Source organism: Lethenteron reissneri, chromosome 30 (assembly GCF_015708825.2).
Source record: "Lethenteron reissneri isolate LAM-NWPU_2019-01 chromosome 30, ASM1570882v1, whole genome shotgun sequence".
In the NCBI taxonomy this organism is placed as follows: Eukaryota; Metazoa; Chordata; class Hyperoartia; order Petromyzontiformes; family Petromyzontidae; genus Lethenteron; species Lethenteron reissneri.
Window position 1 is genome coordinate 1,290,058 of NC_083808.1, and position 13,639 is coordinate 1,303,696.

A 13,639-nucleotide genomic window follows, 5' to 3' on the forward strand; every position below is an offset into this window, starting at 1 on the left:
CTTGCTTCACGTGATAAGTGAGCGCTTAGACTCCGCGCGCGTCTCTGTCACGGGGCGGCCAGGCCCCTGCCAGTCGTGATCTCAGTAAAGCGGCTCAAGCCGAATGCGATCTGAGGATGCTGGACGGACTCCCATTGCGCCGGACACCTTAACACGAAACACACTTTGCGCCCAACACATAAGCACATACATATATACACACGGACATACATATACATATATACACAAGGACATACATACACACGGAAATACATACACACACACATACACATATATACACACGGACATACATACACACATACAAAGACAAAGATCCCCCGTATAGCCTTAATAGACTGTAGTGGCAAGTGCTGTTAACGAGCACCTATAAAGGCTGGCACGGCACACGAGGGGGTGAGTGGTCAACACCACGCCCGGCCCCATTTGTCTCCCCAGTGGTGATGTTACACATTGCACCAGGTACTCATTTGAGGCTGAGTCGACCTAGGGGAGATCCAGGACTGCTGACGTTGGCCGTGAGCAGAAATCGAACTCTGGTTGGCAGTTTTGCCGCGCAGCGCGCCACCCACTGCAGCAGCACTCCCCACATAGCCACGCACACGTTCACAGAGACGCATGATACAAAGATCCCCCGTATAGCCTTTAACAGGCTGTTGGGGCAAGTGCTGTTAGCGAGTAGCACCTATGAAGGCCGGCACGGGCACACGAGTCGGCGGTTGACCAGGACCACACCCGGCCGCCTTCGTCTCCCTCGTGGCGATGTGTACACACACCGCACCAGGGACTCGTTTGAGGCCGAGCTGACCTACGCACACACAGCGACGCACTCAGCCACTCGCTCCGAGTCGCCGCACCTGTCGTCACGTGACCCGCGCGCCACTTCGCCTCGTCCCGGGGGTTCGGCCTCCGCCACCCGGAGACTCCCACGGGACGCGAGGGGAAGGTGGGGAGGGGGGGGGCTTAAGGTGGAGAGGAGGGGGGGGCTTAAGGTGGGGAGGAGGGGGGGCTGAAGGTGGGGAGGAGGGGGGGGGGGCTGAAGGTGAGGGGCGGGGGAAGGGAGGGGCGACGGTGGAGGGGGGGGGGGCACGTCTCCACGTCCACGTGGCCTCGTGCCTCTCCGCATTGCCCACCGTGGAGCACGCGGGGGTCACGAGTTCAGGGTTGGTGATTCCAACAGGAACATCCTTGCAGCGGAAACCTCAACACCCCCCGCCCCTCTACCCCCTCCCTCCCCAGCCCCCACACCGCCCCCCCCAGTGACACGAAGTTACGCGCTGCGCATCAGCAACTTCTCTCGAGAACAAAGGCGGCGTCGACGGCGGCGGCACTGGGCGCGTGTCGCGCGCTTCTAATCAACACAAACACTGCCACAACACAAACACTGCCACAACACAGACACTGCCACAACACAAACACTGCCACAACACAAACACTGCCACAACACAAACACTGCCACAACACAAACACTGCCACAACACAGACACTGCCACAACACAAACACTGCCACAACACAAACACTGCCACAACACAAACACTGCCACAACACAAACACTGCCACAACACAAACACTGCCACAACACAGACACTGCCACAACACAAACACTGCCACAACACAGACACTGCCACAACACAAACACTGCCACAACACAAACACTGCCACAACACAAACACTGCCACAACACAAACACTGCCACAACACAGACACTGCCACAACACAAACACTGCCACAACACAGACACTGCCACAACACAAACACTGCCACAAACACAAACGCCGCTGTCGCCAGCCCCTTGCTCCAAATTTACAGCAGGCAGCCTGGCTCGCCTCGGTACTTTTTATTAAAACCGCCTCTGGTTCTTATTACGAGTCGGGGTGGGTGGTGGAGGTTTTGAGTTTTTGGAAGTTTTTGGGAATGCGAGTGGGAGCGGCGGTCGCCGTTGTGGTGGCGCTGGGGGGGGGGGGATCCTTTGCCTGGCGAGTAGAAGCAGCGATCTCGCGGTAGAATCTGTGATGAAGATGCAGCGGGGACTGTACCCCCACCCCCCCAGTCTCTCCCACAAAGCCCCCCCCCCCCCAGCCCCATTATTTATTTTTCCCAGAGAATACTCTGCTGCCGTTGGCTGTGGAGGCGGCCTGGGGGAGGTTTGTGAATGGCCGTGGATTTTGCCGGGCGGGTAAAGGAATGGAACGCGTCCGAGTGGACGGCTCGCGCGGAGGGCCTTTGTCGATTATATTTATTGACATCGGATGGCCGTGTGAGTTCGAGGATTCGGCGGCGACCTTGGGGAAGCCCTCATCCAGCAGTGGATTGACCCTGGCTGCTACTGCTGCTGATGAAACTGCCACGGGAGTAAATGCACAGCAGCGGGCGTCAGGGTCGCAATCGAACCCACGACCTCCTGCATACCAGGCGAGGGAGTTAGCATCTCGCCACCGTGTGTATGTGAACGTGTGTACACGTGTGTGAACACGTGTGTGTGCGTGTGCCATTGTTATTTGATCGGGTTCGCGGCGCAGTGTGCTGCCCACTGCCACGTCACAGCCGAGTCACGTGCCGGCCTTCATAGGTGCTAGTCGCGAACAACAGCAGTCTGCTGAAGCCTATACGGGGGATCTTTATCTGTGTATGTTTATTTATGTTAATGTGGTGTGTGTGTGTGCAGCGGCTAGCGCGCTGCGTTACGAACCCAGCGACCCGAATTGGATTCCCGCTCACGGCCACTAACACCCAGTGACGATTTTTTGAACCGGTCCTGGGCCTGCCCTAGGTCGACCCAGCCTCAAATGAGTACCTGGTGCGGTGTGTAAACATCGCCACTGGGGAGACAAAGGCGCCACGATGCGCGACGAACCCGGCGAACCGAGTTCCATTCCTGCTCACGGCCAACATCGGTGACGAATGTCCGAACCGGTCCTTGGTCTGCCGTAGGGCGACTCAACCTTTAAACGAGTACCTAGTGCGGTGTACAAACATCGCCACTGGGGGAGACAAAGGCGGTCGGGCGTGGTGCTGGCCACCACACCCCCTCGTGTGCCGTGCCGGCCTTCATAGGTGCTACTGGCGAAAAGCATGTGCCCGAGCAGTCTGTTCGAGGCTATACGGGGGTGATTTATCTTTGTATATGACACACGCTATCCGCTCCCTCGTTTACCGAGCCAGAATCAGACGCACGCACACAGAAGAAGAAAAAGAAATGGCGCAAGGCAAACATGCACATCGACAGGGGGCCAGGCATGGGCGCTGTGAGTGAAGGGGTTCCTCTGCGCGGCGCGGCCGCGCTGTCACCAATCAAAGGTTAAAATAAGATCCCGGCCCTAATTAATGACTGCGGCGAGGGGCGGGGGTGAGGGGCGGGGGTGAGCGGCAGGGTCAGGGTGGACGCCACTTCCCATAGTGGGGTAGCCCCCCCCTACCTCCCTGCCCTCCCACCCCGCCCTCGCCCCCCCCGCTCCCCCATTCACCTCTGAGCTCTCTCTCTCTCTCTCTGTGTCCACGAGCAGCGAGCGAATCCTCTCGCGTTGCGCACTCTCGCGGTGTGGGCGGCGCTCTGCCACCGCTCACTCCTGCGACGAGGCCTCCCATCTATTCGTGCAATCATTCCTATGTCTGTGTGTCTCGATGTGAGTCTGTGGATCTCTTTTGTGAGTCTGTGGATCTCTGTGTGAGTTTGTGGATCTCCGTGTGAGTCTATGGATCTCTGTGTGAGTCTATGGATCTCTGTGTGAGTATACGGATCTCTGTGTGAGTCTATGGATCTCTGTGTGAGTCTATGGGTCTCTGTGTGAGCCTCCCCGGCTGCCCGCGTCATCCTGCGCTGTCTCTCCCCTCTCTCTCTCTGCCTCCACTGGCACGGAGCGCGCTTCGTCTCTCGCCTCATCAGCTGTTTTCAGGACGCGTGCGGGTGGGCTGAAGAGGAACAGAAACCCAGGGCCGGCTCAGATATAACTCGCCACTGATGCTAGCCGCGCGAATGTGTGGGTGAGAGAGAGAGGGAGGGCATCGGTGTGGCTGAGCTTTCCTGCGGGTTCTTTCAGCATGAAATCCTTCACCTCTGCCAGGACCCCGACCCCTACTCCCCACACCTGACCCTCACCTGTAGTTCACCTCCCACCTGACTCTCACCTATGTAAGTCTCACAGGGGTCGCCCGGGCCAGTGTGTCACATATGCAATGGCGTGCGTCGATGCGAGCGACGTGAATGTGGAGACGGGCAATGCTGCGTGACATTCGAATGAAGGCAGGGAGAGGAAACGAGAGTGGGGATAAAAGAGACGAGGGGTGAAAGTTAGGAGTCTCAAAGACTACGAGAGGCAATGAGGAGGGGTTGAAGGGGAGGGATGATTAGAGTAGAGATGATGAAAGCGGAGAGGAGAAGAGAGGAGATGGCGGAGAGAGGGAATGTAGAAGGGGGGTGGAAGAAGAGGAGAGAGAAGAAATAGGGATGGGAGGAGAGAGGGGGGATGGGATGGAGAGTAGGGAGGGCAAGCGAGAAGGATGACCAAGGGGATGGGTGATGAAAGTAGAGGTACGGGTGAGAGATGGGGGGGGGAGAGGGATGAGAGAGAGAGGCAATGGGGGGGAGAGGAGGAGGGAGGGAAGGTGGTGTTCGAGGTGGGGTGAGTTCGGTATTGGTTGAAGCGCTCTCTCTGTGAGCACGCAAAGGCAGCCACGTGGGAGCGACTCTGTCGGAATGAGGTGGGACCTCTGATCGTAATGAGATTTCCCCGAGCGATTGAGTGGAAGTGCAGGGGAGGGAGAGGAGAGGAAAGGCCGCGGCTGCTCAAAACGTGGAGCGGTTTTTTTTCTGAGTAAACTTTCGCAGCGTAATCCGCGCTCAGAAAGCAGAGCACACAAACACACGCGCACACAACACAGACAAACCCCCCCTCCCCCCATATCCTGAACAGACTTTTGGGGGAAATGCCGTTAGCGAGCATCGATTAAGGCCAACAAGGCGCACGAGGGAGTGGGTGCCCAGCACCACGCTTCGCCACCTTGGTCTCCCCAATATGTGCACACACGTGTGTATGTTTAACACTTGTGTATGTTTAACACTTGTGTATGTTTAACACGTGTGTATGTTTAACACGTGCGTATGTCTGCCTGACCTGGCGCAAACGCAACCTGACCTCAATCTGACCCATATCCGATTAGGTCTCAACTATAGCCTGGCCTAGTCCTGACCAAAATCTGACCCCATAGGGATCGATGCTGTTCCAATCCCAATCAGGATCCGATCTCGTCCTGACCCCGATCTCATTCCGATCCGACCCCGTCCTGACCCCGATCCCGATCCGACCTCGTCCTGACCCCGATCCGATCCCGACCCCGATCCGACCCGATGCTCACGTCTCAATCCGCTCAGGCAGGAGGAGCGCCGTGGCTGCTGCTGCTGCTGCGGCGGCGGCTGCGGCTAAGCCGAGAGTCGTGGGTCCCCTGGACGGGGTGAGATTAGGGGTCTTAGCAGAGGATGCCCGCCCATATGTGCGAAGCAGGGGTCGCCTAGGGGATGAGGGGGGACGAGGGGGATGAGGGGGGTGGTGGGGGGAGGCACGTGATCGGAGGCGGCAGAGGTCGCGTCACGAACTCTGGCGGCAGCTCCGTGATGAGAGCCAAGCACGTGATGATGGGTGATTAATTACGGCTGATGGACCCCCAATGACCCCCCCTGCTTTTGCTAACCCCCCCCCCCTCCACCGATATAAGCACGCGTCACCATACACACGTCACCACACATACGCACCAAAGACAAAGATCTTCCCCATATCCTTAACAGACTGTTGGGACAAGTGCTGTTCGCGAGCACATCAGAAGGCTGGTGATACTCTTTGGTTATTTCCGTAAAGTCACGTAGGTATAAAATAAAACAAATTATACCCACGTGACTTTACCGAAAGAACCGAAGAGTATGGATCCCTGCAGTCAAGGAAATTCAAATCTAGATTGAAGGCTGGTGATGTTTACACACCGCACTAGGTACACATTTCAGGCTGAGTTGGCCTAGGGGAGGACCAGGACCGGTTCAGAGATTCGTCACTGGTGTTAGACGTGAGCGAGAATCGAAATCGGGTCGCCGGGTTCGTAGCGCAGCGTAGCGCTAGCCGCTCCACTACCGCTCCCCACACACACAGACACACACGTGCACAGCAACACAGGTAAACACATTCAGAGCAGCACACCAACACAAATGAAGTTGAAAGTGGATTTTGTTGAACCAGGTGGGAACCCGAGAGACCTGGGTAGAGTCTAATTTGCGATCGCGACTTGGGTCACCAGCAGGACAAAAGCAACAGCGTCTGACTCATTTCCTCCAAACTGCTTTGTGCTGTGTGCTAGTTTGTGGTCCTTCTTCCCCCGCACCTCCCAATAGCACGGGGTTGGCTCGGCACGCGGCGGGATGATATAAGTCCATGCAGAGCAGAGGGAGAACATAGACACGTGGTTCTTGCTGTGAGTCGCGAGTGTTCACACTGCGCTGCCAACCCTGCCGCTCACGATCCCGAGAGACAAAGACAATGATCCCCTTGATAGCCTTCGACAGACTGTTGGGGCAAGTGCTGTGAGCGAGTGCCTGCGAAGGCCAACTTGTACACGCGCGCACACTGTGACACACGCGCACACACTCTGACACACACGCACACACTCTGACACACGCGCACACACTCTGACACACGCGCGCACACTCTGACACACGCGCGCACACTCTGACACACGCGCACACACTCTGACACACGCGCGCACACTCACGACTAATCTCGTAACCCAAACATCGCCGTGTGATTTGGGGTTGACCTCTGACTCCCCAAAGCAGCAGTCCTCAGAGGCTGGGGGTGCGTAATCCCGCCAAGAGCCGTGACAATCCACCCCGGCCCCCCCCCCTCCATCACTTCCCTGGCTCTGTGCTCTCTCTCCCCACTCTTTCTCCTGCTCTCCTTCCACGCTCTCCCCTCTCTCCCCTCCATATTTCTCCTCTATCTACGCACTGTCGACGCCCCCCCCCCTCTCTCCCCCATCTATCTCCTCTCCACTTCTGCTGCCCGTCCCGCCTTCTCGAACTCTCCCCACTCTCCCCTCTCTCTTATCTCTCTCTCCCCTCTCTCTTATCTCTCTCTCTCCCCTCTGCCAGCTCTCGTTTTGTCCACAGCCCCCACCTCTCTCCTTCCGCTCTCCCCATCTCACTCTCTTATCTCATCTCTCCCAACTCTCTCGTTCCATCTCCCCACCCTCTCTCTCTAGCTCTCCCATTCTCACGTCCCTGCCCATCCTGTCTCTCACCCCCCTTCCCACTCTCTCTCTCCCACTCTCTCCCACTCTCCCCTTACACAGCACGTCAGCGTGCCAGCGCGCGCGCCGGATTATGTCCGGATTCTGCAGTCTCCCCCCACACGCAGACGAACTCTCCTTGGAGGATTTGGCTAAATTTCCAAGTTTATAGCAGGACCCTCCTCGAAAGCAACCTTGAGACTCAGTGAGGTTTTCCGAGGTGAATTTAAAACACTGATATTACACTATCACTGTACTTACTTACCAGGTACGAACCTGCTTAGCATCAGATATCAGCTACGTTGAGGATGAGTGTATCAGCTCAACACCAACATTTCGGAAGCCGAGCAGGCGTTGTACCTGGTTTGCGCTTATATGGGAGACGGTCTGGGAATACCAGGTGCTGTCGGCTCGGGGTTGCGAGGGGACCAATGGTAATGCATGTCAGCTGAGTGCTGGATTCTCGAATCTATCTGTGCGGAGTTTGGAGCGTGACACTGTCGAGTACGCGTGCGGGGTTGGGGTTCCTCACAGAGGGAGCCAAGCTCCCGCGTGCTTGAGACTCGCCGACGACTTTAGTGGAGACGAACGTCGCTTGTGCGGCTGCGTCGGTAGTGGTGCACCAGCACAATGACAAAGATCCCCCGTCTAGCCTTTCACAGACTTTTGGGGCAAGTGCTGTTAGCGAGTAGCACCCATGAAGAGCGGAACGGCAACACACGAGGGGGTGAGGGCAGAGTGGGTGACCAGCAACAAACCCAGCTCCATTAATCTACCTCGTTAATCATTTGAGGCTGAGTCGACCTAGGGGAGGCCCAGGACCGGTTCAGAGAATCGTCGCCGGTGTTGGTAGCCGTGAGCGGGAATCGAACCCGGGTGGCCGGGGTTCGTAACCGAGGGCAAAAAAATAAAGAAGAACACCCACACAGAGACAGACACTCCGAACATTAGTCAATAACAGTGTTCTAAGAGGGAAACATTCATGGTAACATCGGACGTTTCTGGCGATAGACCTTCTTGTAATATTGGGATGGATGAGGTCAGGGTCGAGGATTGTCCGTGACTATCGAAGCAGCTTTGTTTAACGGTGGAGGGCTCAGGGGAGTGGGGGTTGGGGCTGGACGGGATGGGGGAAGTATGGACGTGGAGGATGGGGGTGGGGGAGGTATGGACGTAGGGGATGGGGGAACAACTTTGAAATTAAATAAATTAATCTGACACCGCGTCCTGGGGGCCTTTCCTGTGGAGTGCCAAGCACGCGTGTGTGTGTGTGAGTCTGAGTGTGTGTGTGTGTGAGTCTGAGATTGTGTGAGTCTGAGTGTGTGTGTGTGAGTCCGAGTGTGTGTGTATGAGTCTGTGTGTGTGAGTCTGAGTGTGTGTGTGTGTGAGTCTGTGTGTGTGTGTGAGTCTGTGTGTGTGAGTCTGTGTGTGTGAGTCTGAGTGTGTGTGTGTGAGTCTGAGTGTGTGTGGGTGAGTCTGAGTGTGTGTGTGTGTGAGTCTGAGTGTGTGTGTGTGAGTCTGAGTGTGTGTGTGAGTCTGAGTGTGTGTGAGTCTGAGTGTGTGTGTGAGTCTGAGTGTGTGTGTGTGAGTCTGAAACGTGGACTCCCTTAATGGAACATCTTCGCCGGTTGGAAACATTCAGGCTGGGCCTGCCTACGATCCATCCTGGGTTTCATCAGGCTGGAGTGTGTGAGGAGCTCACAAATCCTTGAAAGATCTGGGCAGAGTGCAGTGACCCCGCCGTGCAGGGTGCGGTGACCTTGTGTGCAGGGTGCAGTGACCCAGCCGTGCAGGGTGCAGTGACCTCGTGTGCAGTTACCTCGTGTGCAGGTTACAATGACCTCATGTGCAGAGTGCAGGGTGCAGTGACCTCGTGTGCAGGGTGCAGTGACCTCGTGTGCAGAGTGCAGTGACCTCGTGTGCAGAGTGTAGGGTGCAGTGACCTCGTGTGCAGAGTGCAGTGACCTCGTGTGCAGAGTGCAGAGTGCATGGTGCAGGGTGCAGTCACCTCGAATGCAGGGTGCAGTGACCCCGTGTGCAGGGCGTGGGATCCCGGCTGTGCGGGGTGCGGGAATGGCAGTAGTCGAGGGCCCTGGGTGATCCCAGCTAATTCCCTAGACGAAGATAATCCCGACACCGCCCCTGTCTGGAGATTAGTGGGGGTGGGGGCGAGGTGGGGGGGAGTGGGGGGGTGAACGGGGTGAGACTGAGGGGGTGAGGTAGAGGCGAGCGGGGCGACGCGGGGGAGATGGAGGGGTGAATCATGCCGATCGCAGGCGAATGCGCGCTCCTTCTGGTGAGGTCACCCCCCTGGGCATCGCATCGCGTGCGCCCGCGGTTCGACTCGCTCGCAACCCGTGTGCGCGAGCGATTTCCACCCACGTTCTCTAGAGGGGAGCTACACAGACAAATATATGGGCACGACTTGTCGTTGAATCTAATATCAGGGCTTCATTTCTAATGGGACACTGCCCAGGTTCCACCTCCCCCCTCCCCCACCTCCCCCCTCGCCAATCCCCCGCTACGAGAGCGCAATGTGGGTTGTGAGGAATTTTCTCGTGGTCAGCCCCGCATAGCTCCGGCTGATTTTCAACCCCGCATATGTGATCAGCATACGGCGGGAACAGTGATGGATTATTGCATCTATATGCGCGGCGGTGATTCGAGTGTCTCCCCCTCGTATACAACGCCGTGGTGTTCCCCGGTGTCTCCGGTCCCCTCGGATCACTCCTCGTCTTCGGCTTCCCTGGATTGCGGCGATGAAGACCATTAGAATAATTATCACTCCCAGGCTTCACAAATATGACGAGCTCAGATGCACTCCAAGCGCATCGATGGCATCTGTAACTGCCACGCGGAGCAGAGGGGCCATTGAAGAAGGACCCTTACGCAGAACGTCGGTCCAATGGGAGTGGGGCTTATTGTCTCTCTCACTCGACATTTTCCGGAATGCTGCCAGGGCTGGCTTGAAGAAGTGATTATCTTCGTAAGGCCTAGCTACCTAGCACAAGGGTGCAAGGTGTGCCAGTCATAGTCATGATTTTATTATTGTACCCTACAATCCTGCAATGCTATGAACAGCTTGATAGGAATAACGCGTTGGCCATGAGGACAAAATGAGGCAAGATGGATGTGGTAGCCAAATAATCCACGGGAGCCCAGGTGAGGGAGGTCACGTGGCAGGTGAGGGAGGTCACGAGGCAAGTGAGGGAGGTGACGTGGCAGGTGAGGGAGGTCACGAGGCAGGTGAGGGAGGTCACGAGGCAGGTGAGGGAGGTCACGTGGCAGGTGAGGGAGGTCACGAGGCAGGTGAGGGAGGTAACGAGGCAGGGGAGGGGGGTCACGAGGCAGGTGAGGGGGGTCACGAGGCAGGGGAGGGAGGTCACGAGGCAGGTGAGGGGGGCACGAGGCAGGTGAGGGAGGTCACGAGACAGGTGAGGGGGGCACGAGGCAGGTGAGGGAGGTCACGTGGCAGGTGAGGGAGGTAACGAGGCAGGTGAGGGAGGTAACGAGGCAGGTGAGGGAGGTAACGAGGCAGGTGAGGGAGGTCACGAGGCAGGTGAGGGAGGTCACGTGGCAGGTGAGGGAGGTAACGAGGCAGGTGAGGGAGGTAACGAGGCAGGTGAGGGAGGTAACGAGGCAGGGGAGGGAGGTCACGAGGCAGGTGAGGGAGGTAACGAGGCAGGTGAGGGAGGTAACGAGGCAGGGGAGGGAGGTCACGTGGCAGGTGAGGGAGGTCACGAGGCAGGTGAGGGAGGTCACGAGGCAGGTGAGGGAGGTCACGAGGCAGGTGAGGGAGGTCACGAGGCAGGTGAGGGAGGTCACGAGGCAGGTGAGGGAGGTCACGAGGCAGGTGAGGGAGGTCACGAGGCAGGTGAGGGGGGTCACGAGGCAGGGGAGGGAGGTCACGAGGCAGGGGAGGGAGGTCACGAGGCAGGTGAGGGGGGTCACGAGGCAGGTGAGGGAGGTCACGAGGCAGGTGAGGGGGGTCACGAGGCAGGTGAGGGGGGTCACGAGGCAGGGGAGGGAGGTCACGAGGCAGGTGAGGGAGGTCACGAGGCAGGTGAGGGAGGTCACGAGGCAGGTGAGGGGGGTCACGAGGCAGGGGAGGGAGGTCACGAGGCAGGTGAGGGAGGTCACGAGGCAGGTGAGGGGGGTCACGAGGCAGGGGAGGGAGGTCACGAGGCAGGTGAGGGGGGTCACGAGGCAGGGGAGGGAGGTCACGAGGCAGGTGAGGGAGGTCACGAGGCAGGTGAGGGAGGTCACGAGGCAGGTGAGGGGGGTCACGAGGCAGGGGAGGGAGGTCACGAGGCAGGTGAGGGAGGTCACGAGGCAGGTGAGGGGGGTCACGAGGCAGGGGAGGGAGGTCACGAGGCAGGTGAGGGGGGTCACGAGGCAGGGGAGGGAGGTCACGAGGCAGGTGAGGGGGGTCACGAGGCAGGGGAGGGAGGTCACGAGGCAGGGGAGGGGGGTCACGAGGCAGGGGAGGGAGGTCACGAGGCAGGTGCATGGCGCCGCTAGATTCCCCACCACCGCTTGCCCCGTTTGGGCTACGGGGCAAGGGCAGGGAATGCGGAGAGCGCTTTGAAGTGTTGGGGGCAGTGCTGCTGATGAAAGTGTTTGTGGCAGACAGTGAAGTCACCTGCCAACGCGTGACAACCTCCTCCTCCTCCTCGTCGACTTGCCGCGCTCCGCTCCTCCTCTTGCCTCGTTTATCCTCCCTCTCGTCTGACTCATCTCCTTCTTCCCCCCCCCCCCCACCGCACCATGCCTTCACTCTCCCTCCTCCTCCTCCCTCTCGTCTACCTCGTCTCTTTAGATTCGCTCGTTACCGCTCTCTCTCACTCATCTTCCACACTCCCCCCACTCCCCTTCACTCTCCATCTCTGCTCCTCCACGGTGCCTCCCTCATCACTCTCTCTGTCTCACTCACACACTCGTCCCTCGCTCACCCACACGCTCCCTCGCACCCCCGACCCTTCCACTCTCCCTCACTCTCTCTCTGCACTCTCCCTCACTCTCTCTCTGCACTCTCCCTCACCCTCTCCCCTTGTTGCCCCCCCCCCCCCCCACCTGCCGCTCTCCCCGCAGGCAGGAGGCTCTGCTGGCCGCCATCAGCGAGAAGGACGCCAACATTGCCCTCCTGGAGCTCTCCTCCTCCTCCTCCTCCAAGAAGAAGAAGGCCCTGGACGAGGTGGGGGGCCTCCGGCAGGAGAAGGACCGCCTCGTGCAGCAGCTCAAGCAGCAGGTGGCGCGGGGGGGGGGGGCACGGGGTCACTCGGGGGGCACGGGGTCACTCGGGGTCAACCGGAATCATGATTCGCTTTGGGGTCACGGGCATAGGTCAGAGACATCTTAACATGGTAAGTGTTATAGTCAGGGTCAATTTTAGAGGTCGGGTTCATTGTTAGGCTCAGGGTTCGTCTAGGATTAAAGTGAGGGTCAGGGTCATTTGCATGGGTTAGGGTCGTGTGACACCGTTATGATTTAGAGGTCAGGGTTAATGACCGCGTCTAGGTGAGGACCGGGGCGGCATCATTGGCAACGTGAGGCTTCGGTCAATATCGGTGGACAGGGTCAACCTCAGTGTGAACGTTAGGGTCAGGTGATTGTTAAGACAAGGGGCATTGTTACGGCCAGGCTAAATGATGCAGGTCACTGCTGGGGGCTAAGGCGAGGTTAGAGTGAGAGTTGTTGAGGTTAGGGTGAGAGTTGAGGTTAGGGTGAGAGTTGTTGAGGTTCGGATGTAGATGTGGGGTTTCGGTTAAGGGTTGGGATTGCGGCTTGGGATTACGATCGAGTCTGGGCGTTAACGCTGCAGTTGGGGTGAGGGGTTAAGCACCGAGGTTGAGGATGTGGGTGAGAGGTCAGCAGTTAAAGTGAGATTTGCGGTTTTTGTGTGGAGGTTCGGCTGCAGGGGTTTGGGAGTTGCGGTGAGGATTGGGCTGTGGTTTCGGGTGAGGGTTTAAGCTGTGGACGCGATTGTGGTTGAGCTCAGAGGATGGTCTCGAGTTAGGATCCTTGTTGGCGATGGGGCATTCATCACGAGTGTCAGGGTCAGGGGTTAGGGTCAGGGCCAGGGGTTAATGCTCCCTGAGGCATCACCGCTCCCGGCTGTCATCCTCGCGTTCTGCACCCCCTCCCCTGCCCCCTCACCCCCCCCCCCCACATCGTCTGCCATCACCGCGCAGCTCCATCCGGTCCCTCCTCACCCTCACTCACTCCTCACCCTCACTCACTCTTCACCCTTACTCACTCATCACCCTCACTCACTCCTCACCCTCACTCACTCCTCACCCATACTCACCCACACTCACTCCACACCCACTCCACCCTCACCCACTCCACCCTCACCCACTCCCTCCTCACCCATAC

General features: G+C 58.2%; 1 protein-coding gene across 1 annotated transcript in view; it reads left to right on the forward strand.

Moving 5' to 3' along the window:
- The window catches only part of LOC133349356 (ELKS/Rab6-interacting/CAST family member 1-like), an 85,103-nt gene that overhangs the window by 52,377 nt on the left and 19,087 nt on the right, over window positions 1-13,639 (forward strand). The window contains exon 19 of the mRNA XM_061562713.1: window positions 12,356-12,512. Coding sequence (XP_061418697.1) covers window positions 12,356-12,512 — 157 coding nt within the window. The remainder of the gene's footprint in view (window positions 1-12,355; window positions 12,513-13,639) is intronic.